The sequence below is a fragment of the Trichoderma aggressivum genome (genome assembly GCF_033847375.1).
Source record: "Trichoderma aggressivum f. europaeum strain CBS 100526 chromosome Unknown scaffold_066, whole genome shotgun sequence".
Taxonomy (NCBI): domain Eukaryota; kingdom Fungi; phylum Ascomycota; class Sordariomycetes; order Hypocreales; family Hypocreaceae; genus Trichoderma; species Trichoderma aggressivum.
In genome coordinates this window covers 87,316-112,927 of record NW_026946432.1, presented here as the reverse complement: position 1 = coordinate 112,927, position 25,612 = coordinate 87,316, and the positions used below count along the sequence as shown (strand labels likewise).

Below are 25,612 nucleotides of genomic sequence, written 5' to 3'. Positions count from 1 at the left end.
GGGACTCAAGCTGAAAACGCGATTAATTAATACTAGTTGTCTTCTCTGCCTTCGCTTAACAGCAAAGTATTCCCGTAATCAACCCATTTTGGGTAAAACACACATGAATTGCCATATTGATCGTACGCCGTGGCACCAGATATCTCTGACTACGTGTTGGAATATTCGTTGCGGCATGTGATATCCCTTGTGTGACCACAATACCGACTTTTGGTGAGAGACAGCAATCACATCAGCATGACTAGATGTAATCCTGGTGAATAAGAATCTATATGGGTGCGACAAGAACCGGTACTTTCCACTTGATTAAGAAGAAAAAAAAAACAAAGAATGAAAGAAATTGAGATCCAAATTAACAGAATACATAAAGCAAAGATACAAAACACAGAAAATACAAACGACTAGAGACGGAGAAACAAAATGTCGGGCTCTCAAAGCAGCGTTTATTCGCAAAGTTTCAACTTTGAAAGTTTTCTCCAGAAAGGCGTGGATCCGCGCACAGGACAATACACCTGCAGCGTCAACGTCTACCATAAGCCTTCGCACGTTCATAACGTTGGGACTTTTGCCCTCTCCCTCTCCTTTAACCCGCTCAACGCGCAGGATGTTGGCTTGGGCATCGGATGGGCTTTAAATTTGCCCTCGTACGACCACCGTCACCGCAAGTCTCTCTCACTGTCGACGGGAGAATGCTACAAAATCACCGAGACCGCTGGTGGTTTACTGCATGTCAAGGATCAGAAGCTCAAGAACTTTGATGCGACAAAACTAGGATCCGACTATTACATAGCGTACAAGTCGGGACAAATTGAGCTTCTCTCCAATGCAAACAAACTCCTATAACCTATCTGTTCCAATCACCATCACCGGAGCAAACGGTCGGGCTTTGGATCTTGTCTGGATGGGCAGCCAAGGGGTTGCGGTTTGGCTCAGGGGACAACAACGGCCAGGAAATGCCGCAGTCGGTGACAGGAATCCTCAACAGGCCGCTGAAATGCACATTCGGGACAGTGGGCTCTTCTCAGGGGAAGAGACAGACAACAGGCAGCGGTAATTTCTAATTGAGTCACCGATTGGTGTAGATGTAAAGCATGAATCAGTTTGTAAGATTTGTTAATCATGTAAAAATTCTACTTCTATTGATTTGCGGTTTGGCAAGTTCCTTCATCTATACTCATCCCGGGACCCCCCTCTATGATGCATCAACTCTATTTTCCCGTAACACATTTCATACTGTTATCAGCTCCCCAATACCTTGAACCAAAAATCACTGCATTAACAACACATTTCTAAATCTTGGCTTCCCAGAAGCTAGACTCTGAATCGCCTTCTGTACGTCAGCCAGCGAATAAGTCTCCACCATACACTCAACTCCGTGCAACATTGCAAAGCGAATCGCTTCTTCGCTATCCAAGGCATGCCCGCACGGCCATCCCTGGACACAAGCCGCTCTCATATTAATCACCGACGGTTCAACCTCAAAGGGGGCCCCGACAGCCAAGTTGAGCAGCTTGCCCTCTACGGCTAGGCCTCTCATCAGAGCCTTGTAGACGGCAGGGTCAGGCGCCGTCTGTACGACAATGGCGGCACCACCGAGCTTCATGAGCTCTTTTGAAACGTCGGATTCCTGGAAATTTATGTAGTGATGAGCACCAAGTTGCTTGGCAAAGGCAGCCTTATCGCTGCCTGTTGATATAGCCACGACCTCGTAGCCCATCTTATTCGCGTATTGGACAGCCAAGTGGCCAAGTCCACCCAGGCCTTGAACAGCAACAACAGCGCCTTGCTCGACATGCAGCTTTCGAATACCATTGAACACTGTAACGCCGGCGCATAAGAGGGGAGCAGTCTTGGCTGGATCAAGTTCCTTGGGGATACGAACAACTGCCTCTGTCCGTAGGAGCACGTATTCGGCAAAGCCACCGTCCTGCGTCACGCCGTTGATCACAGCGTTATCGCACAGCTGGAAGATGCTCCGCTGGCATTGCCGACAGATGCCATCATGGCCACCGTGCCAGGCACCGCCAACGCGCTGGCCTTGTTGAAATTGGGTAACGCCTGGGCCAACCTCTACAATGTCCCCGACCAATTCGTGACCGAGTACACGAGGGAAAACGTCGCCCATTTCGCCTGCCCCTATCATCACATCGCTGAAGCAAACACCACAAGCCAAGACCTTGACGAGGACCTGGTTAGCCTTGGGGTGTTGAAGGGGGACATCTGATAGTTCCCAGGTATCGTTGGCCGACTTTGTTACCACGGCTTTGTAGGTTTTTGGTAGAGAGGCCATGGTGTCTGGGCTTGGCTGGAATTTTGAAAGAACGTTGGTAGGTTTAGGCTTTAAGAAGATTGGTTTGCGGTGACAATCGGGGTATTTTCTACAAACTGTGCAAGTTCTAAGCGGAGGCTATATAATTTCACGAACAGAATACGGTCTGATTTCATCTCATCCACGGACACACCCAAGACTTCCCTTGTAGTCGGTGTAAAGGAAAACCGGTAACTAATCGATATAGTAAAACTCGAGGACAAGAAAGACGTGATGACAGCTGATGACAAAGTGATTACAATTTTTGACCTCAAGTCCGAATGCCAAATATTCAAGTGAAGCCGCCGAGTCGTTATCACCGCAAAATAAATTCGGCGATAAAAACTGGCGGTATTATCCCCCTTCGTGGGGGTCTCGTATATTTTTCGATCTGGCCGTCCGATCCGTGCGCCACATAATCACTCGGCCAATCTGCCAACTTGTTTCTATCCTCGCATATAAGCCCGGGGATAGGATATATGGCCTAGTGGGCTGGGTTACGTGTACTGGAGATGGTGATGATTGACCCAGATGCCTGTGTCGTATCGAGTTCATCGAGACAGCGGTTGTACTTGAAGGTTGCAGTCCATCTAGATAGATCCCAGCAGGATTGTGGATACGATTTGCGATATAAAATCAACATGGACTGGCTCTGCGAGCTAAACTTTGACGGCGAGAATGAATTGGCTTCGCCTGTGCACAAATCAATTCCGCCAAAACACATCCAGGACTTCTTCCACAATGGTACAGTGGGGATTCGAGACAGAAGGAAACGAAATCGTCGACAAATTCTCTGAAAATGTCAGGGGTAGGCGTTGTATGTAATATCCGTACGCACAAGCCTCTCGATCAAATGGCTGACCTGACCTTGAAGTTGTCATCACCGGGTCAAGCGAGGGTGGACTAGGAGCAGAATCAGCCTATTCTCTAGCCCGTGCATCCCCCGCCCAGATTGTCTTTATGGGTCGTTCGTGGGAGAAGACAAAGGCCGTGGTCGAAAAGGTCAAGTCTATCGGCTCATCCATCGACGTCAAGTTTGTCCAGCTTGAACTTGATTCGCTTGCCAGCGTGCGCAAGGCAGCAAAAGAAATAAACGATGACGCTTCCATTCCACAAATCGATGTATTGATGCTCAATGCTGGTGTCATGGCCCTGCCAAGTCCACAGTTGACTGAGGATGGGCTCGAAGCACACTTTGGCACCAATCATATTGGACACTTTCTTTTGGCAAATCTCATCATGCCCAAAGTAATGGCCGCCGCTCGGCCCAATCCTAATGGTGAAATCGGTGGTCCAGGTACTCCTCGCATTATTACCGTCTCCAGCTACGGAAACATATTCTCAGGCATTCGCTTTGACGATCTTAGCTTTGGAAATGGGAAAGATTACGATCCATGGCGCGCCTATGGCCAAAGCAAGTGTGCCAACATTCTGATGACGATTTCCTTGAATGAAAAATTCCGTTTGCGGGGCATCGTTGCGTATACTCTGAATCCTGGATGTGAGTTCACCGTGCAATGATGATGACAGCTTCAACTAACTCCAGCTACAAGCAATTCGAACGAGCCTTATTCGCCACTTAAATGACGAGTCGACAAAATCGTTTTTGGAATTGTTAGCACAGCATGGAAAGGAAAGATATAAGCCAAAGACACTACAGCAAGGCTGTTCTACTCAGTTGAGAGCAGCATTGGACCCAACTCTTCCAGGTAAGTTATGCATTACCACACGGGGATGAGATTCAATAGGTACTAAGCGCCTGATGACAGCCAACGAAGAGATTTTCTTCTTGCATGATACTCAACCTCTGTTAAAGGGAGAGGATCTGAAGGTCCTAGCGGCCCACTCGGCAGATATTGACCAGGCACATGAGCTGTGGAACCTCAGTAACAAGATTGTTGGGGAACAATTTTGATATCAAGATGAGGATGTTTCTGTCAAAGACTTGAAACTGGGAAAATGTAATGCCACGAGACTTTTGTCCTTATGACAACTGTGAATACTATAGCAAAGATAGAAATCAGCATCCAAGTGGCCAGTGGGAAGCACTCTAGGATATCTGCGTAATGATGAGCCCGATAGCTTGGCAAACACTTAGTTAGCACTATTGTGCTGAGACCCTCACATAAATCTCCTAGCTTTAGCGTAAGCTTACTGTGACATAGAAGAATTAATTACCAAAGAAGTAGAATTATTCTACAGAGTTTGGATATATGCTCATTTCCATTCATTTTAACATTTATACGGGAATAATTCCTTATGAGCGAGTCAGGGCTTGTAGTATCAGAGAAATGTGTATCATGTATTATACTATTAGGAAAAACTAAGCCAACTGCATTTTGCTTGCAGAGCTGGACCACGTCGAGTCCATCTCCCAACCAATCAACTCAACCGGCAATCAAGTCCGCGAAGCCACACATTTCAACAGACACAATACTCGCACCAGCTGTTCTGTTTCCACCAACAGGATTCGCCAACCCACCCGATGTACTCACAAAGAAAATATTGGGCTCAGCCCATCCCCGACCAAAGTACACGCTCGTACAGCCAGCAAAGGTAATGTCGTCCTCGCCGCCCAAGATAGTCCCAGCGTCTCCGGTGCTCACGTCAACATACAAGACCGAGTTGTCAAAGTTGGTGGCGGCAAGAATGTTGCCACGAGAGTCGAAAGCAAAGTCGTCAAGGCCGCGGGCAAGCGACGTCAAGTTGGCAACCATCTCTGGTGTAGCGCCTAGAGCAGGATAACCAGAGGCGGCCAGGGCAACGCGGTAGATGGTGGCCTGGAAAGCGTTGGTCCAGTAGAGATGACAGTCGTGGATACGGATGCCGTCAATGCCCAGTGGAAAAGCACTGCCTGGAAGAGGCTGCATCTCGGGGAAGACAAAGGCGTCAGGGTCGAACTCGCCCGTCTGGATGTCGAGATGGCCGACGCTGCCAGCTGCAGAGTCGGAAACGAGGACCGCGTGAGGGACGTCGGGGATGCTGACAACGCCGTTGAGGAAGATGCTGTTGGGGCTCATGTCGCTGACCTTGTCAATGCGGACGTGTTGGCGCTCTGTCGGCTGAAAGGTGACGGTCCAGGCGCTGAACGTGCCAGGGATGGGCTGAGACAGGCCAGTCGTATTGGCACCGACTACGACATAAGTTTCAAGCCCCCTGGGCACCGCTACAGGAGTGATGCCACCGAGGGAATCGACAAAAGTGAAGTTGGCAAGCAGCTCCAGGCCATTCGGGCCTTGCGGGGACTGTCGAATGGTGTAGATGGCGCCGTAGGGGAAGAGGAGCGTGGCGAGGATGTCGCCATTGGGCCGTACCGCGAGGTTCTCCAGCCAAGTGCCGTCTGGAAGCTGGCCGATGACCTTGGAAGAGAGGGAAACGGAGGATGCTGGCGAAGGGGCGGCGACCGTCAGGACTGGGAAGATCACCAGACTGGCTAGGAGGACCCTGAGAGGTTGCATCGTGGTGAAACCTTGGACTGACAACCAAGGAGGGTTAGTGTGAAGCAGAAGAGCGCGACGAGGAACAAATACATTTATATTAGTATCCCATGCATGTGTAGTCTGTCGACCAACGCACCACCATTGTTTATGACCCTTTTACTTTCATCCCTTGTTTACTGACTGACCAACCAACCAAGGGCGAATTAACTCCACATCAACCCCCCCAGCTGTTGCGCCATTGACAGGCTGAGCAAATCAGTCTTTGGCATGGACATTTTCTCCTTGGAGTCTTCTATAACCAGTTTCTCCGCTGAATCACGGATTGGCCGTCCAAGCTATACTGAATACCAGTAATGCTCTATCCCTTAGCTCCTAGAGAAGCGATGTAGGACATCGCGGCGTTATTATGGCCGGGCCGGAAAAGCCGTAACTGACTCTATGCTGACTTTGTCCCAACTCTATGAAAACATATAGTATAGACTTTATGTATTTGTGATGTACGCGTATGCTATCTTAGTCAAGCGCCTGTATGTCTGGCCGTCCAGTGAGATTCCTATGTATTGAACCAGGTCTCTGGATCCCGGACTTTGACGGCGTTAGGCTTTTAAGGTCCTAATTAACCTCATGACCACGTCTTTCGGAGTTGTAGTGTTTGTAAACTATTCGTAAGCCGCTTGGGCCTACTGGGTCAGTAAAAGAGGAGCCAATAATCACCTATTTACTGTGAGGCTTAGAGGAAGATAGGAGCTTATATAAAACAATGTAGGATGTCTGTCGGTTCTGTTCGTGGTGGTGTCAGCTGAATTTCTGGGTAAGGCTGCAGGGATAGGCGGGACTCGCTGGAACTCATCGTTTGACTCTGGGAGCTATCACAGGTGGAATTACGAAGTCGTTTTGTCATTCTTATGGGTTTGATGGAACCATCCAACGTGGTGGAGAGAATAAGTTACAACTTGGCAGTTGTTAGAACATAAGGTAGGACACGGATCAATTTGATGAGTTAGGTCTAGAGGGGTGGTGAGTCACAATTACCTTTCGCCTCAGCTATAGTGAGAATAATTATTAAAGGCTACGAAGAAAGCCGCGGAACAATGCTTAGAAACTCTAAAACTGAAGGTGGAAATGTAGCTTTTTAATACTACCTGTAGATATGATACCATTTAGCCGCTATAATCACCAGCCTCTTTAGCTTTGCCATTGTGAAGGGCCCGCAGGAAAAAAGAAAATGAACTTTCCGCTTTTCTTATCATGCAATGAAGGTTTTAGCAGTAGTACACCTGGTTTTCTTTTTATAAAAAAAATAATGTTTCTCGAAGAAACTTTGAGGCCTCTATAATTCCAGAGGGAGGAACCTAATAAATGTCTGCGGCTGGAAATATTTCTCCAAGGATATATCTCCGACATGAACCAAAACATACCCGACTTCTCCGTCATCCCCGATGGAGAGAGAGCGGCAAAATCTATGGGGAAAAAGTGTAAAGAAAAAAACGTAGGTGTAACATCCCTTTTGTTCGTCTTTCATTTGACTCACACTCTATCCATTGATTTCGCCCAAGGAGACTTACTTTGTTATGGGTAGCATTTGCAATATTTTACATTTTAATACTTCAAATCTGATTACTGAATTCATTCCACCATAACTCTCACCACGAATATGAAACTCAATGGCAGGCCTTTCCATACTTTCGTAAACGGAGATAGTTGTATGGCAACGGGGCGAAATACCCAGCAGCCATGGACACCGCTGCCGCCATCCAAAAGTTTGGATCTCCCAAGGCCACTACGCCGCCCGTGAGATGGTAGTCGACGATATTCTCTGCGGCCTCCATCGCCACCATCGACACCATACTCATGCCCATCGCAGTACGGACCGCCATAGGCCAGGAAAGTTGGTCGACTCCACGCCGGAGTAAAACGCTTTCAACGATGATTGAGGTTGTGATGCCAGACACCACTGTGTAGATGTTTCAGTCTTTACGTATCCTCCTGGGAAGTTTCCTTAGAAAAGGTTCAGGGCGAAAACTTACTGGATGCGGCCATTATTGTGGTCATGCCGAGTTCTGGATAGTAAGTTTGCAGCATCCATAGTGCGGAAAAATCACCGAGCGTACAGCCCGCCAGACAACGCAGCGTGTTGATTCCCGCTCGTCTCCAGGTCGTCCGGCAGCTCCAGAAGGGGAGGCGCCACACTGACCGCGATGTGGCCGCCGCAGGAGTTGTGCTCTTTGCTTTCGTGGTATGGCAATCTGTCTTCTCGTGCGGTGCTTTAACTTGATCGGAGTAACAGGTTCTCCATACGAGCGGAGACTTTGAGAAGAATTGAGGCCGTAGAGTAATCTTGAGGCGAGTAGGACTTGGACGCCAGTGGCGGAGTAGAACAGTCGCGTTCATATTGTAGATGTGTAAAAGTGAGGCGAAGAATCCACCAGGAAGAGGATGTTCAACTCTTTTTAAGCTTCGATAGAACTGAGAACCTAAATATTACATGAATGATGATCTACGCTATCTGAATGCGGCGTTTCGATAGCTCCGCCCGCACAAATAGCGCAATACCCGAGACTCTTCGGATCAAAGTATTCAGCCTATCACAGTGGCTGGGGAACCTTGAGGCCCGAAAACTGGGTTATGGATGCTAGTGGCATATCCATATCTCGCAGCCTCATCCAGGGCGCCATTAACACAGTGGCGTCCTGGAGATTCGTCTGGTGGATAACAGATCCTTTTCCTCTCTTGTAGGTCTCCACAATCGCAGGGCTATAGTTATACTTTTGTTACTTTTTTTTGATCCTGATTGTTGCAATTGCCTCACGATAATGTGAGAGACATTGATTATGAAGACTGGAAACAGTGAGGCGAACAGCGTGAACTTTGTTCGATGCAGGCTCTTATATGTGGATATTTTGTGGTGGGACAGGGTATGGGATGCTTCTAACTGTAAACTCAATCTTTCTCTTCATCGCCTGCGTGTATATATAACTCCTCTATGATCCCTTTATTGCCCATCCTATCTGAAATTTTCAGTGATTAGCCATTGATTGTTAGATAATCACTTCTCTTGTCTCACATTCCCCAACCCTGCTCAGGAAGCCTACACTGCCCAAGATGTCTGCCAGCAACAGGTTTTCTGACGGTGACGACGACAGAGCAATTCTATCAATCATCAATCACGTCTTTCTCCCTCCGAAGCTTCCTGACAATGGAGACAGCGGCAGAACTATCTCAGACGACAGCGCGCTGCTTCGCCTGGTGATTTCAGCACTGCGAGAATTTCAATGCCACGTGAACTCTCCGCGCTATCAATGGGTTAATGACGCTGAGGAAGCAATGGTTTGCTTTCAAAGCGTCAGATCCGAGTCCGGGTTTATTGACGGGCAGAAGCTTGCTGAGCTTCTGCATTCTCTCGATCTTGACCGAACAATGGACAACGACTCCAGGCCAAATGTGCTGCTACCATTGCACATAAAGGCTCAAAACGCCGGGATCATTATTGGAAAAAACCAAGATTCAATAATACTGGAGGCATTTGAGCTTTCTCCAACAAATGGAGCTGTCATGGGAACTGTCGGTCGGCTTCAACGTCATTTTCCCGCATCGTCCATCTCGATTCCCGTCAAGAGATTCTGTGAAAGTGGGTTTATACAAGCCTTTACAGATACTATTGACAAAATGAGTCGCCAAGAAGTTGCTGAAGCGAAACCGAAAATTCTCAAGGCAGGTCAGTTTCACATTGAGCATAGGGATACAACGGATCCCTTCCTCGTCACTGATTTTCTTAATGCCGTCCTTCTTGTTTTCGCCAAGGACGCCATGCCGGCTTCCTCCATCTCTAAAAACACTCGAGAAGAGGTTGTCTGGAAGACCGCCTCAATGCCCTGGCAAAGATCTCCAGTCTGGCTTATGATTCGAGTTACTCTACAACTACTTTTTGAACGGCTTCACTCAGACAGACTCCTCTATAAAGAGTTTATGATCTTCCTAATGACATATGCTCTGAACATTGCGCGGAAGAGGGAATTCTCAAGTGATCTTTTACATTGTATGATGAGTAAGATTGGGAGACGGCTGAAAAAGTTGGGCGATGATTTCCAAGACCCCTGGGTCAGAATCGCTCATGATGAGCTTAGACAAACCAAGGATTGCCTTCAGCGACGCTGGGAGTCGATATGCGAAGAAAAAGATGCTGATGTGGACCTCAATGATCTATCTATGCGAATATTGCCTAATGAGGCATCGGAGCCATATCCGAGGTTGGACGCCTTCATTCGCAGCATTGATGCCAGAGAGGATGATCAATACATGAATACGTTCAGGGCGCCATGGATATTCCGCAAGTATGACCAGTCAAGTATCCCAGACTTGAAAGATCTACCGGAAAAGAGCATCATCCTTCACTTGTCAGCCTTTGAGAAATGGGTTGAGTCGTCTTTACCTCATTGGATGAGCGAGGCCAGGGCCAACGAGAATACATGCACCCAACTGTATGATTTAGCCAAAGAGTACCATCGTCTCTCACAAAAGTACTACTCTGGGTGTCCAAAAAGTTTGTCAATTGCATCGTTGACAATCTTGGAGCTATGGATGGCCTGCGACAGGTCAGTGTGCAACCAGATTCCTCTTCTGAAAGAGTACAGCCCCGAGATTCCAGCTGAGCTCTTGCAATCGCTATTGCTCCACTCTTGTGATCACTGTCTGAGGTTAGCTGATCTCGAGAAATATATCAATGGGCGTTTGTCTGGAATCTCTTCGATATTCTCTTCATTTGGACATAAAAACTCATTCTCAGTTCGGTATTGCGCTGAGTCTGCCCTTCATCAGACGCTACGCACCGATATTGAAATGGTTGCGATGCAAGAAAGAGAGCGCAAACGAAAAGAGTATTATGAGAAACTTGGAGAATACAATGATCTCAAGCAGGAATCCTCCAGTCTCCATTGCGAATTCGTTACATTTGTGAACGAAACAACGGGAAGAGTGAACCAATATCACAGCGGCAACTGCAGGAAGCATCTCTTAGACGAACGGGCTGATGAGCTTACCATCGACATCCACGAGTGGCCTCTTCCGACTAATGAACTTGAGGTTTGGTCAGCCGTCTTTGAACTGAATGTTCCTCCTCGTTTCGGGGCATGGAGAAGCTTGACAATGTTAGTCATAAACGATGTCCTAGAGTGCGATTATTCTGGGTCCAGAAGAGACGAGGTTGTGGACCATCTGGGTGAACATCTTTTACCGTATTTCACGGGGGATACTCACAGATTAGGGCTGGCATCGACAACAAAGTTAAACAAACGAACGCATCGTCATGAGAAACAGATCAAAACATGCTCAGGTGAGGGCGATGTTTTGGTCAGGAACGGCCTAAGTTACGAATATTACGATAATGTTCGGCTATGCTTTGTTTCACGATTTACAAACGAGAATAAATTCTCTACAAGTCTCATGTTCAAGCTGTCGGAGCCAAATAATGCTCTTCAAGACTTCATCTTTCGACCACCTGGACGAGAAAACGGACCGCCTCCGAACCATGTCTTATCTCAACAGTGCGATTACTCACATGAGATTTCACTTGAAGAGTCCAAGGCAATGGCCAGTCTACCCGTTGGTTATAGCATTCAGTGGGAAAATATTCTTGTGCAGCTATTTTCGCCCAAGGTCGACTTTAACAAGTCGGACACTGCTCTCATGATAATGCAGATAATTGACCAAGCAGGTCTACCACATTTTGGCTCTACCTATAGGGCCAGCCATCAACAACTTTCCGACGATGCTTTTCTTGAGAGGCTTCTTGAAGGCCTATATCTTTCAGTGGATAGGATACACAAGAACTGGGAGTCCTATGTAGCGCTGAGTACCTTTATCGCCATCGCAACCAGAGTTCGGAATTGCTGGGTGAAGATACAATTGGGCGACAAATACCACCAGTTTCTTAGGCGATGTCGCCAAGTTGCCATGAGCTGGATTACTCTGCTGCAAGACAAGTTATCTGGATACAACAAGGAAGAACAGCGCCAGGAGTTTTATCTCATCATCTCGCAGATGGCACTCATTTGCATTGCATCTTTTGATCTGGACAGGATGCAGTTGAGACGGACGCTCTCAGATGCCGAGCAGATGGATATACTAATGCGCTCGTCGATTATTATACAGAGTCTCTCTCGCGGAGTTGGCAAATGCACTGAGCCCTTGTACACGTACCTGCTATTGCAAAAACAACGTGTTTTGTACAAGTCTCATGAAATCATTCTTTCCCGGACTCTTGATGGGCTGAATCAAGGGTTGAACCTGGCAGTGAAGAAAACCTTGCCTTTTTATAACGGACAAGGCATGTGGAACGCATTATCCAAGGATGAATACCACTGGTTAGAGACGAAAACCACTTCAGGCAATGGCAAAAGCTCTTCGTCCATTCAGATAAATGTCTTGACTGGAGAGCTGTTGGTCAACGGCTTGCCGCCTTCTCGTCTTCCGTTGTCGTACGAGGAACACCCGGTATTTGAAGAGCTACTGGGGAGGGAAATGATCAACGTCATGCCCGCGGATGTTCCCGGAACATTCTTCTCATCAATGAAAAGGCATCGCAGTTATAATCTCGCATTCGGAATGAATCATTCCAGCCCTCCAGAGCTCATTATTGTGGCATCAAACGATATTGAGACTCTGGATCTAGTTCCTCGCAGCGTCTTGATCGCCAGTTTACCAGAGAGCTTCATCACCAACCATGTTCACTGGTATAATCGCCAATCAGGCCTCGTTGAGTTTCGGCCCGTGGAATCAGCATGGTGTTCTTCGGATTCCAACTGGTATTTAGAAGATACCGGATCTGAATGGGTTCTTCAAAGGCCAGGACAGACCCTCATCTGCCCTACTTCGTCTACCACGAAGAGGATTTGCCAAACTCTGCGCTCATTGGAGGAAGAGACTCATATACATCTCATCCTTGACGATATCACGTCAACTCTCAATATCCATTTACCACGCCTTCAGCTGGACTTTTCCATTCAACACGCCTCTTCTAGAGTTCGTTGCCGGCAGTTTCGTGGAATGTATGTGGACAAGGTTCAGCAAATCGGCACCTTGGTTGGCTTCCAGAGCAAGTTGACGCTACGCGACAGCAAAAACAAGCGGATGATCCTGGTTCCAGATGGCGATGTTTACTATTCGGGCGTTCCAGGACATGTACAAGTTGGGGTTGCATATGGCACTTCAGTCCGTGTTCACCCATTTACTATAGACACAAGACTGGGCCGTTTAGTCGACAATGGCAGCTTGCAGAGTAAGCTTTGCCTGGCCTACCTCCATGGACTCACATCATATTGTCTGCCTGATAGCCTCACTGGTAAAACGGGAACTGAGCAGTGTCTGTCCATTCTCAACTCCGCCGCCGTCCGATCCTTTCAGCAACTATCAGAAAAGGACCTTGATATTCTCGGACGCATCTCAAGATTATCACCCGGGAGGAAATATTATCCAAAGGATGTGCGAGAAATGGAGACCATTGACTGGGATAAACAGCTCAGCTTCCTATCGCAAGCAGGATCACTGCATACCGCTGTGCAGTCAGTGATAGAAGGGGTGAACCAAAGCACGCTTTTTTACCCTGATCGACCAGCTGCATACACCATACGAAATCACGTTAACGGAACCCTTGGACTACGACACCTAATAAGAGATTCAACCTTTTGCGTGTCTGGGTTCGGCGCCGAGAGTCACACCACTGCTGAAGACATGCCATACAAGTCTCGGGATGGCGTGAGAAACGGTGAAAGATCACGACGTGCGTTTGAAGTTGCCACCATGGTTGTTGAAGGCCGAAGAACGATTCACATGCCTATAAGTCACGCATTCACCGGACATATGTGGGACTTGCTTAGGAATAAGTCGGGCACTCAAGGTCCGGATACTCCCTTGCCTCATGAAGAAATTGGTTATGACTGCAAATGGCTTTCGAACGCGGATGCAATTTTTGCAGACTATTGGTGTCGCTTTCACCACAGTTTTCGCAATGGAGAGTCACCGTTTTGCCGCTTTCAATTAATGTTTTGCGCTGCAACCATGGCATATGCTAAAAATCACAACGTTGCCGCTGTTCAAGCTCTTGTAGCTTGTGCAAATACTCCGTCCATCGGCTCTCTCAGGGTCCCCGATGTGGATGTATTTGACATGCCTGCGGGACGTATATTCAATGACTTGCACATCAAAAGTATCGCGTTACAACATGCGATACCTTTTGGCTTCAGCAAAGAGGCGTCTTTACCATACTTGGACAATGAGAACTACTGGGAAGGAAAAGAAAGGCGATCGAAAGTCTTTGAGAGCAATCAGTCTGATGCAGTCGCGCGTTTCGTATCCAAATTACGAGAGCAATGGGTTTGTGACATGCCAGTGACGCCAGATGATGCACACTGGTCCAGTTATATATTTACTTCGAGAGCTAGGGACGGTATTCTACCGATTTGGCGGAAATGGTATGACAACTATGAACTTTTCGAGTACTTGGAGACATTGGGTGACCGTCTTCGGTTGCTCAAAGTACAAAGGATATCGATGCCGAATATTGCCGGGCCCCTGCCAGCCCCAGCACCTGTGTCTTGTAGGGGTTTTGTCAACCAGGCAGATCTGTTTGATCACCACACTCCGTCACCAAGGGCTTTATCAGACACTCTGTTGGACCTACTGGACGGAGAAACTGTGTCTCAACAGCCTCACGAGAAACTAGGACAACTTCTTGACTTCCTGCGGCAACATGCATCGCGGGATTCCGAGCACAGATACATTCAAGATCTCGACGACAGCCAGAGATCCCACAGCCGCACCGTTACATCGTATATAATAAGACTGGACACGGAGACGCTTTTCCACATTCTTAAAGATTACTTGACGGAATGTGAACACAAGAGCGACTGGATATACTACTCACTCAAGGAAGCAACTCGCACAAATGGCGATCCCGAAATTTGCACAACATCAGCATCGTTGCTTGCCACGGTGTTTACGGCACCGAGAGTCTCACCCACGTTTTTCCTCGGTCAGCTTGCCAGAGAAAACTGGAAAAGCCTTCCGCTAAGATGGAGGCGAGTAATCGTCATCTACGCGCAGTCATTGACAATGGTTCAGAGAGCCGAGAGAATGCTCAATCAACATGCTAATCACACAGAGCTAATCAAAGAAATACAGAATACAGGCCATACAAACTGGGATCCGATGGACTATCCCGAATCACTGCTTTTGGAAGTTGAAAGCGGAATCATGATTCGCGAGGTGCAAGAGAATATTGCGTCGAAGATGCGAAGCCCACCTCGGAACCAAAATGCAACTATGCAGCTAAACATGGGCGAAGGCAAGTCAACAGTGATTTTACCAACGGTTGCCTCGTATTTAGCGGACGGTTCACGGCTTGTTTGCGTAATCGGCACCAAACCTCAGGCCAAGGAATTGTTTCGAATGCTGACGTCCAAGCTTGGAGGGCTGATGAACCATCAAGTTTATCAAATGCCGTTCTCGAGGTCGCTCAAGCTGACGGAATCTGATGCTCAAACAATCTGTAACTTTTTGAAGAAATGCTCCGAGACTGGCGGCGTTCTTCTGATGCAGCCTGAGCATCTGTTGTCGTTCAAACTCATGGGGATCGAGAATTGTCTCAACTCTCAAGAAGAAGTTGGCCAAATTTTGCTCAATGTCCAGCACTACTTTAACACTCATTCGCGGTTTATTGTCGATGAGAGCGATGACATATTCAGCATCAAATTTGAGCTCATTTACACGATCGGATCACAAGTCGCCATTGATCTGAGTCCAAATCGTTGGATCATCGTACAACGTGTGCTCAGCATGGTAATGCGAGCTGTGCACCTAATACGAGACAAACTGCCTCAGTCTATCGACATTTCCGATTCGAAAAGAGGACAATTTCCACGCATCCGTATCTTGCGCCAAAATGCAGAGGACATGCTGTTGAGCTTGCTTGCTGAAGAAATCTGCACTGTTGGGGTTCCAGGATTACCTATAATGAGACAGCCGCCCGCTATCAGGGAGTGTGTTCGTGAGTACATCTCGAACAGCAGTCTAGATGCGAATCAGATCAACTCTGTCGAAGTCGAGTCGGGATTCTTCACAGAATCCATCAAGGGGCCTTTACTCCTCATCAGAGGATTGATCGCCGAGGGAGTTTTGAGCTTTGCATTCAGACAAAAGCGCTGGAGGGTGAATTACGGCCTGGATCTAAATCGCACGCCGAAAACTCGACTCGCTGTCCCCTATCGAGCCAAGGATAGTCCCACGACCAGATCCGAATTCAGCCATCCTGACGTTGTTATTGTGCTGACCTCACTTACCTACTACTACGGCGGTCTCTCTGATGACGATCTGTTCGCTAATTTTGATCATTTATTACGTGCAGACCAAGCTGAGGTGCAATACCAGGACTGGGTGCTTGATGCCCCCGATCTACCAGACGCCTTCAAGAGTCTGGCTGGAGTAACCATGAAGGATCGCCACCAAGCAATTCATGAGATATTTCCTCACTTTCGCTTCGCAAAGAATGCCATCGACTATTTCTTGTCACACATTGTTTTCACCAAGGAAATGAAAGAGTTTCCCGAAAAGCTATCAGCTTCAGGCTGGGACATAGGCCAGATCAAAACACTGCCCACCACTGGTTTCAGCGGAACCTGCGATTCGCGCAATCTCATGCCTCTCCACATGAAGCATCTGGATCTTACAGAGCAGCGTCATACTAATGCACTGGTTCTTTCTAATATCTTGCAGCCAGAAAACTCGGTGGCCCATGTGCGAAAGGCTGACGGTACGCAGAATTCAGACGCTGAAGCCCTGTTGGATTTGGTCATCTCAATGGAACCGCCTGTCCAAGTCATTCTTGACGTTGGCGCCCAAATACTTGAGCTTACCAATCTTCAATTAGCCACTACTTGGCTTGAAAAGATGTCAGAGAGTCAAGGGAAGAAGGCGGTGGTCTATTTCGATGACAATGACGAGCTTTGTGTGGTTGATCGCCAAGGGCGCGTCGAGAGTCTTCAAACATCACCATATGGACAGCAATTAGATGTTTGTCTGGTATATTTAGACGAAGCACATACAAGAGGCACTGACCTTAGACTTCCGACCAATTATAGAGCGGCTGTCACTCTGGGCCCCGGATTGACCAAAGACCGACTCGTACAAGCTTGCATGAGAATGCGAAAACTTGGCCAAGGGCAATTCGTCGTTTTCTGCATATCCGATGAAATCCAAGCGAGAATCCTCAAGCTGAGAGGAGAGGATAGCAATCGTCCAATCCAGGTGCTCGATGTCTTGGCCTGGGCAATTCACGAAACATTCGTAGATCTTCATCGATGCATTCCGATGTGGGCAGTACAAGGCTGCCGATTCGAGAAACAACGTGTCCTCTGGGAATCGGTCACAACAAGTGATGGTATCCAGTTGCCTTTAGAACTGGCGCAAGAGTTTTTGGAAACAGAGATGCAGTCATTGGACGACCGATACAGGCCGCGCAACACTGATCAACAACCGGTGAACCCCTCTAACTTTGACGAAACTCCACAGACAGAACTTATTTGGAAGCGGTGTGTCGAGTTTGGAAACACTCAGCTTCGTTCCTCAGTGTTATGGGAAGAACAGGAACGAGAACTATCACCCGAAACCGTCCAGGAGAGGCAGATTGAGAGACCACGACCAATTGAGCCTGAAGAACACACGCGTGATCCAAGACTTGTTGACTTTGTAACTTCTGGACTATTTGTCCCTTCAGAGCCATTCTTTCCGGCATTTCAGGCTCTCGGGAAAACGCGTGCTGCTCAGTTATTGGATATCAACTGCTTTCCAGATGATATTTACGTCACCCAAGATTTCATGTCAACAGTCATATTAACACGAGATGTCGACAACGACGACTTTTACCAGCGCTCGGTGCAGTGGATATTGAGTCAAGCACAGCCAGACGGCACCGTGCAACGTCTGGTGATTATTAGCCCGTACGAAGCACAGGAGCTGAAGTCACGGATAACCCGGTCGCAGCATGTACATTTGCATCTCTACACACCACTACCGAGCCTGGCATACACTTCGTTAGAAAGCCTGAAGCTTTACTCGACACCTGCCCTTCCGGACAATTGGCGTCTTCCTTCTCGGTTGCGGATTTTGCTCAATCTCTTTAGTGGTCAACTATACATCACTTCGCAAGAGGATTACCATGAAGTTTGCACACTGCTCAACTTGTCATATGGTCCTACTGAAGATGGCGTTACGGTTGAGCCCGATGGATTCATTGTTTCTCGGTCTGGCGATGCGCTTACCAAATTCAACAAGAGCCCGATAGTGTTTCTGAAAGCTTTACTGGCGATACGGTGGAACTCGGAAGTGAATGATAAAACTCACTGGGGGAGTATTTTAAGAGGAGAGCTGCTAAGGAAAGAAGACTTTCCAGTCTAGTGATAACAATATTGTAAATTAGTCTTGGAATTAGTATAGTTCTTCGATGAGTATAATATCACTCATGAATCATGGTTTCCAAGAATGGATGTGGTGGGCTTGCTTGGTCCACAAGAGATCAAGCTATAATGATTAAATATTGTTTTCTGCATTTAGAAATATTGGAATTCAATTTACTATTTCGATGATACACAAGTAGCATCTTATCTACATGGAGGTTATATTTATTATCAAGAGGTTCAGTAAAGCTGCAACATCTAGGTCAGAGAGGAAGGCTACGCCCCAGCCTTTACATCTTATCTACATGTAATTTATCCAACACTCTCAATACGACACTCACGTTATTTTAACTACAACTACTCCACTCTGTCACCGAAGAATTCTAACTTATCAATCATCATTGGCCATATTCTCACGCACATCACGGTACCAGGAATGTTGTTAGGCATTTTATCGGACATTATATTGCGCATTCCAAAAGGCGTTTCAACAGGCACCCCATCAGGCATCCTCAGTGGCAATTTTCTAGTCTTCCAACCTTTGAAATTCCAGCCTAGGTAATGTACATATAAGACCCCCTTCACTTATAGCTGTGTCCACTCTGTTTGTAAAGACATCGGCCATGTTATCAGTCACGAACAACTGCAAAGTTTCACAGCTATCCGAGACGCTTGATGTCGTATTGAGAGAGAAGAAATGCCTACAAGCCCTTTGAAGACAGACAGAGTGTTCGATTTCTTGAGGATTACCAGATCCTGTCGCTCGTACCACCCACACCATTGTGAAATCCCCACACCGGTAACGACTTGCAGGACAAGGCAGCCAATGAACTCAGGAAGTAGTATTTTCTTTGATTGAGTAATTCAATATACATTTATGACTGGCTGAAGGTATTGCTAGACTTACCAATTACGATCAAACACGTTGCTGCTGTATTAATGCCTATATGAATGAGGTACATGTACATGGTATATTTTAGGCGAGCTGCTGAATATATGCAAGCACAATATTCTTTACTATAAAGCAAATTGGTTTCCGCCTCTAGTATTTGTTATTATAGACAGTTCATTTTAACTATATATCTCTTCTCTATCGCCGACGCCATCTATATTATGTCTGAGTTCAAGTCCAAAAGTTCCGGCAAATGGGCATTACTCATTGCCAGCCCATTTGTTTGGCTCAAGGGGCCGATGAATGATGTTGCCACTATGAAACTACTCCTCGATCAATGCGGGTTTGAAGCTATTCTATGTTGTGGCGAAGAGGCAGTACGAAAAAATATTCTTGAGTCTTGGGAGAAACTTATCGCCAAAGTGAAGGAAGATGACGTCGTTGTGGTGTTTTATTCTGGCTATGGTGGACGAGTTGAACCCCGGTTGACGGAAGATGCTACTGCTAGAGTCGTTGCTGAGACGGACCGGCCTGAGCAGTACCAGTTTATTGTTCCAATGGATTATAAGAGTTCCGGGGAGTTCAAAGGCATTCTGGATGTGGAGATATCAGTTCTCGTGCGGCGAACGACTGATATTACCAAAAACGTGACAGTCATCTTCGATTGCTGCTACTCGGAGAATATACTCAGCGATCCGTGGCATAATGAGAGTGCGACCCCGAAAGGACTCCCCCTTGTACTGCGTAGGGATTTGTCTATCAATATGCAGCAGCTCCGATATAATGACTTCGACTTTGAGAAATACATAAACCTAGCGGTCAACGAAAACCCCGTTTGGATTGTCGCGGCGGCAGATTCAGAGACGGCGTGGGAATACATCGATGAACAGGGCAAAACTGTTGGTGCCTTGACTAAGGCTCTAGTCCCAATATTGAATCAGGCGTTGAAAGCTGGTGTCTCCTGGAAGGACATTTTACCCAAAATTCGCGAGCAAGTAAATTGCGAATTCCCCCAACAGCATCCCCAGGTGGAGGGAGCATGCACGCGGATGATATTTTCCAAAACGACAAAAGATCCATCTACTCTTGATGTTTTAGAAGAGTACAGGGAAACATTTATTAATGCTGGGAGCCTCGCTGGGGTTAGGGCAGTCAACACCTATGTTCTGACGCGACGTGGATATGGCGAGACTATGGAAGAAAGAAACCTTGCACAGGCGACTGTGGAGAGTATTACTGGCTTACGAAGCCACTTTCCCCCCCTTCCCCCCCCTTGGAGATTTGAACTTCCAGAAGATGGCCCAGTGGCGATCCTCAAGACTGAGGGCCCGTTACGATGGCCTGTTGCCTTAGATGGCGAACTTGAGCCTTTCAACAAGGGACTCGTGGAATCAAGATTCCTCAAGCCTCAGGACAGAAATACCGAGACTTTTGTGATTGCTCATATCCGCAAATGTGAGAATGCCATATGTGTGTTTAACGCATCCGGCATCAAGTATGGCTCATTCACTCTCGGGGTAGAGGGGCGGATCCAGGACGAAGTAGAGCATGCAATTAAACTTGCAGAGCAATCTGCTCGGGTGCATCACCTATTGACACTTAAACCATCCCTCAAGGAACGGCTTAGCCATAAGCTCGATATTCGCTTGTCGTCTGTTTCGGACACCGGGCTGAATCCTATTAGGTTGGATGGACTGGGAAAGATTGCTGTTGGTGATAGAGCAAAACTATTCTTACAGAATTTTGGAGCGGAGACCATATTCGTAACGCTGTTCAACATCACCGTTATGGGAGAAATCTTTCATCTATCACCTTCATCTCAAAAAGGAATTCAACTTGCGGCGCGTGGAGTATACGCATACAAACAATGGCAATCATCAGAAGCAACGCTAGATCTAGAAGGACCCTGGCTAGGAGGATTTCCTGAAGATTTTGTAGCGCCAATACCCGTGTCATTAGTGTGCATTGTCACAAACAGTCCGGTTGACCTTCGCGATTTTACTTCAGAGCGACAGAGACATGCTCGTGAGAGCACGTCACAACTTGAGAGACTTGTACATCAACTAGCCCACGGATTATCTCGAGATTACGAAGCGGAAGCAAAACAAAAAGTCCCCTGCGTTAAGTGGGATATACTCATCTCATCATTGCAGCTACGGCCACATGATCGTAATTGGGACCTGTTGGAAGCCGCAATGCAAGGCCAAACGACGAGAGTAAAACAGCTTCTCTCTGGAGCTGATATCGACATAAATTTCAAGGATAAAAACAATCGAACGCCGTTATTGTGGGCGGCGGAGAATGGGAATCCGACACTCGTCGAAGTACTACTCGCCACGGATGGTATCGAGCCAAATATTCAGGATATAAGTGGGCAAACGCCGCTACTATTGGCAGTGAAGAATATGGACGAGCGGACAGCCGAGTTGCTCCTTGCAAAGGACGGAATCGATCCAGATATTAAAGATAAATATGGCCAGACGCCACTATCATGGGCAGCAAAACACTGTCACACGCAGATAGTCAAATTGCTCCTTGAAAAGGACGGTGTCGAGCCAAATATTGAGGATGAAAATGGTCAAACTCTGCTATTATCGGCAGTGAAAAATAGTCATGAGGAGGTAGTCAAACTACTCCTTGCTAAAGACGGTGTCGATCAACATGTGAAGGATAGACATGGTCGGACACCGCTATCGTGGGCAGCTGGGAACGGAGATAGGGAGATATCAATCCAACTCCTTGAACATGGTGTCGAACCAGATGTTAAGGATAATTATGGCCGGACGCCGCTGTCATGGGCAGCTGGGAATGGGTACGAGCGGATAGTCATCCTACTCCTCGACTTAGAAGGAGTTGACTTGAACTCTAGAGATACGTTTGGTAGGACACCACTGTGGTGGGCAGTTGGCAATGGGCAAACAGCAACGGCCAAGCTGCTACTCGACCGAGGTGTGGTGGATCTGTCCTCTAAAGACAGCTTTGACCATTCGATAATATCGTGGGATACAGACACCGGAAACGAGGCAGCGGTCGAACTACTTATCCTGAACGTTGAAGCAGATGCTGCAAATATCAAACCTCTCACGTCCCGGAAAGGCTCTGGACAGAAGGTTGACCGCAGTGAACGGAATTTTATGAGGATGGGAGAAGGCTTTATTGACTTCGAAAAACATCTTGCTTCTCTGGTCAGGTATACCCACATGGAATTAAAAATCAATTGGGAGGTACCACAAGCGATGCAGTTATATCGAAATGGAGTGCACTTTTCGACAATTCTAACTATCAGCGGAAATGAGACGGATGCGCAGGCCGCCGTTTGTAAAGGCTATGCCTTGGAGCATTTTCCTAAAACTGGTAAAGTCCTTTTAGATTATGTCCAAGCTGCATGGGATTCAGAGGAAAGCTTGCATGGCGATGAAGAAGTCAGCGAGAGTCTGAACAAAGTGTCGGTACGCTTTAAGCACTTGCAAGACTCAGAATACCAAACGGCTATTGTTACTGCGTCAGGAACCTTGGGCGATCTCACAGAATTAGCAAGAGCATTTACATGGCTCTGCTGCGCTATACGGCCCGCCCAGTCAGGGAATATCTGCCTTTCTACATTCCAGTTTTGTCTCTATACGAGGAGAGATTCACCGGACTCTGTTATCATCGAAGTGCAGCTTCTACCATTACGAGAGGCAAATAACCGCAAGAGTTGCTGGCGTGACTTGTTTACAAACGCAATTATCGCTTTAGATGCCCCTATTTCCGACCGCAGCCGATTCAGAGAAATAGGAGGGAACAGAAGAGGTAAGTTACGTATTATTAAGACAGTCTTTCCTTGGTTACTTTTGCATAAGCCCATTGTTGCTCACGCTCAAATTAGACTTTTCTATACCAAAAGGCCTCGATATTCCATTTGACATTATGGTTAATCTAGCCGCCGTTAATTATCCTTTTGAATACGAGGATGGCATTGTCTTGAAAGGGTCAGCTACCCTTTTAGCAGCCACAGCGGCATGGGAGACTCACGCTGGGACTGCATTTCAGTGGCACTTGGTCAGCGATGGGGGAAACGGTATATCCCTGTCTGAATACACCGACAAATATCACATCTACCAAGGGGAGGGAAATTCGGCCTCCTTTAAGCTTGAACTTCTCAAGAATGCTACTCGCACCTTTCTTGGCTGGTGCGGCTCTTATTTAATTCAGCTCGCCAACGTGGACCCGGCTGCTATTGAAGTGACTCAACTGAGCGGTGCGGGTGCTTTTCTTATTCTGAAGAGCCTCGGAATCAATGCGGGTGTTTCAAAATCTCCTGCTTCTCTCGCGGCTAGCGTTACGTTCGAAGTTCAAAATGACAGCGTAAGATTTTCGAGAGAGACCAGGTTCCACGAAATGATTACCAGGTCCCTTACATCTCCGACTCTTTTATATGAACCTGACGAGCAACGTGGATGGCTGGTTCCGCAGTTCTCGGTCCTGGAATGTATGGCTGTTGTACACAGATCCAAAAACGGACAATCGACATCACTTCCCAATGGACAGTCCAATCTGCATGAAATAAAGGCCATGCTTCTCCAACATCTCCGCAATAATGGGCTTAGAGACTTACTCAATGATACTGCGAATTGGGAGAGAAACACATTTCTTCTAAAAGAGTTGCTGTGCGACTTGAGCCAAGTCCTAGAATGGGCTGAAGAGCATTCTCGTCGTCAACGCAGATTAAGCGGCCTATTCAAAAGCACAATTTATGGCCTTGAGTTCTACAAACTCGCGTTAATGGATCCAAACCATCGTATCAAAGGACATCGGATTGCCGACAAACACGGCGGTTGGATCGAACTACTCAACCAAAGTATAATCAAGGGGGTCATATTCTATAAAGGGCTTGGAGATGTCATTCTTGCGCCTAAACAAGTTTGCAAGAATTGGTCAACTGTCCCAAGGGACCAGTGCTACCTAGGTGCTATAAGTTCATGCCTGGAGCATCTCCGAATACATGGCGACCTTTCTGGAAAAAGATGGAGCTTTGATAAAGAAGTATTTAAATGGTGCTCGGAATGTGACTCATATCACCATTACCTATTCGCTTTAAGTACATCACTTGTAACAACTACAGCTGGTAATAATAAACACCAGAATGGTGCTATTATATTTGGCAGGTAATTATGAAACTAAGCCAACTATTGAAATTGATCGAAATTTAGATGACCGTTTACATTGAATTAAAACAACAGTAGAAACACTTGTGACATTAGTTATAGACCACTTTTACTTTACGAGACGTATTAAGCAAAGGAATATAAGAATAGCATGATTGACATAATGTAAGCTACACGTTAGAAATAGAGCAACAGCAATACTTTTCAACAGTGAATCAAATCATCATCTCTCAAAGCTCACCGTTGCTCTCACCTCCCCATTTATTGCGAGCAATCTCATTCAACCACGCCGCCATTCGATATCCTGCACGCGCGATTTGCTTCTCAACAACCGGAGCAGCCTGATCATAATAATCATTGCTGAGCTCTTTATGCTTGATTTCCTCAGGCCCATAGTGCTCATAAAAGACTGTATTGGAGAGAAAATAAGTCAGTGAAACATGTCAACACGATGCATCTCATTGCGAGGATCCTCACCGTTGGAGCACACAATGTCGTTGGCTTCATTCGACCAGTGCATTGCAGTCTTGAGGGGATCCGACAGGTCAAAACTCTTCAGCCAGGAATCCCTCTCACTCGCGAATTTCCCATTGGATATCTCGTCTGATAGTTCACTTGCCCATTCCAAGGCCCACGCCAACGTCGGTCGTTTCCGCCTCTCGTTCAGATGCTCGGCCATCTCTTCAGGAATTGCCGAATCCCATACCGAATGCAGCGTTCTTCGCTCAGATTGCCACTTGACCCATATCTTGGTCCCTCCTTGTCCAACATCTTCGTTATGAAGCGGCTGGTGCAAGTCGCCAATGAAGTGAACGAGGAGCTTCACGGCGAACCGGCGGTCTTCCTCGGGTAGTTCGCGATCAATAGCCTGCTTTGTATAGTTGGTCAAGGCACTGATGACACAGCCATCCTTTTTGCAATCTCGCTCGTAATCGACATTGCAGTCCTTGTACGGCTTATCGTGAGCATCAATGAAGTGGAAGTTTTTTGTGAATTTTCCTTCAGGATCGTCCTTAATATCGTCTGCGAATACGGCGATACTAGCAAGGTAATCGTCGTTCTTATTGTCCAGTAGGTCTTTGAAATAGGCCGCCGTGGAATTAGAAACGAAATAAGTTGCAACGTACGCTGCAGTCTGGTGGCCAAGAGCTATAGTTCTTGTTAAGCCTTTCTTTTCGCCTCAATTGTCGTTGGCATGTTTATACTTACGCCCCCAGGCGGTGACCCCGGGCAAAGACACCAACCCAAGCACCGCGAGTTCAATCGAAAGCTTCATGCTGTTGAATTGATCTTGGGGGAATTATTAGTTTGCAAATGCAATTGCTGGTTCATTGGATATGAAGTGCTGTATTTTATAGACCAGATTCATGCCATGAACCTCA

The 25,612-nt window shown here is 47.0% G+C and overlaps 8 protein-coding genes across 8 annotated transcripts; 4 read left to right on the top strand and 4 right to left on the bottom strand.

Moving 5' to 3' along the window:
- Nucleotides 1-420: 420 nt before the first annotated feature.
- Nucleotides 421-843, top strand: Triagg1_10166 (uncharacterized protein; the record flags this gene model as incomplete). The annotated part of the gene is made up of 1 exon (XM_062894207.1): nucleotides 421-843. One exon carries the CDS (start codon nucleotides 421-423, stop codon nucleotides 841-843), a length of 423 nt encoding a protein of 140 aa, XP_062750906.1.
- Nucleotides 844-1,267: 424 nt separating this feature from the next.
- Triagg1_10165 (uncharacterized protein) lies at nucleotides 1,268-2,290 on the bottom strand (the record flags this gene model as incomplete). The annotated part of the gene is made up of 1 exon (XM_062894206.1): nucleotides 1,268-2,290. The coding sequence occupies one exon, from the start codon at nucleotides 2,288-2,290 to the stop codon at nucleotides 1,268-1,270; it is 1,023 nt and encodes a 340-aa protein (XP_062750905.1).
- A 759-nt stretch (nucleotides 2,291-3,049) lies between these two features.
- Nucleotides 3,050-4,223, top strand: Triagg1_10164 (uncharacterized protein; the record flags this gene model as incomplete). Its single annotated transcript, XM_062894205.1, has 4 exons — nucleotides 3,050-3,116; nucleotides 3,183-3,809; nucleotides 3,862-4,017; nucleotides 4,078-4,223. 4 exons carry the CDS (start codon nucleotides 3,050-3,052, stop codon nucleotides 4,221-4,223), a joined length of 996 nt encoding a protein of 331 aa, XP_062750904.1.
- A 472-nt stretch (nucleotides 4,224-4,695) lies between these two features.
- On the bottom strand, nucleotides 4,696-5,766 carry Triagg1_10163 (uncharacterized protein; the record flags this gene model as incomplete). The annotated part of the gene is made up of 1 exon (XM_062894204.1): nucleotides 4,696-5,766. One exon carries the CDS (start codon nucleotides 5,764-5,766, stop codon nucleotides 4,696-4,698), a length of 1,071 nt encoding a protein of 356 aa, XP_062750903.1.
- Nucleotides 5,767-7,409: 1,643 nt separating this feature from the next.
- On the bottom strand, nucleotides 7,410-8,139 carry Triagg1_10162 (uncharacterized protein; the record flags this gene model as incomplete). The annotated part of the gene is made up of 2 exons (XM_062894203.1): nucleotides 7,410-7,702; nucleotides 7,776-8,139. The coding sequence occupies 2 exons, from the start codon at nucleotides 8,137-8,139 to the stop codon at nucleotides 7,410-7,412; spliced, it is 657 nt and encodes a 218-aa protein (XP_062750902.1).
- Nucleotides 8,140-8,850: 711 nt separating this feature from the next.
- Nucleotides 8,851-18,192, top strand: Triagg1_10161 (uncharacterized protein; the record flags this gene model as incomplete). The annotated part of the gene is made up of 1 exon (XM_062894202.1): nucleotides 8,851-18,192. The coding sequence occupies one exon, from the start codon at nucleotides 8,851-8,853 to the stop codon at nucleotides 18,190-18,192; it is 9,342 nt and encodes a 3,113-aa protein (XP_062750901.1).
- Nucleotides 18,193-19,304: 1,112 nt separating this feature from the next.
- Triagg1_10160 (uncharacterized protein) lies at nucleotides 19,305-23,794 on the top strand (the record flags this gene model as incomplete). The annotated part of the gene is made up of 3 exons (XM_062894201.1): nucleotides 19,305-22,875; nucleotides 22,952-23,430; nucleotides 23,756-23,794. 3 exons carry the CDS (start codon nucleotides 19,305-19,307, stop codon nucleotides 23,792-23,794), a joined length of 4,089 nt encoding a protein of 1,362 aa, XP_062750900.1.
- Nucleotides 23,795-24,460: 666 nt separating this feature from the next.
- Nucleotides 24,461-25,506, bottom strand: Triagg1_10159 (uncharacterized protein; the record flags this gene model as incomplete). Its single annotated transcript, XM_062894200.1, has 3 exons — nucleotides 24,461-24,639; nucleotides 24,708-25,379; nucleotides 25,440-25,506. 3 exons carry the CDS (start codon nucleotides 25,504-25,506, stop codon nucleotides 24,461-24,463), a joined length of 918 nt encoding a protein of 305 aa, XP_062750899.1.
- Nucleotides 25,507-25,612: the final 106 nt, after the last annotated feature.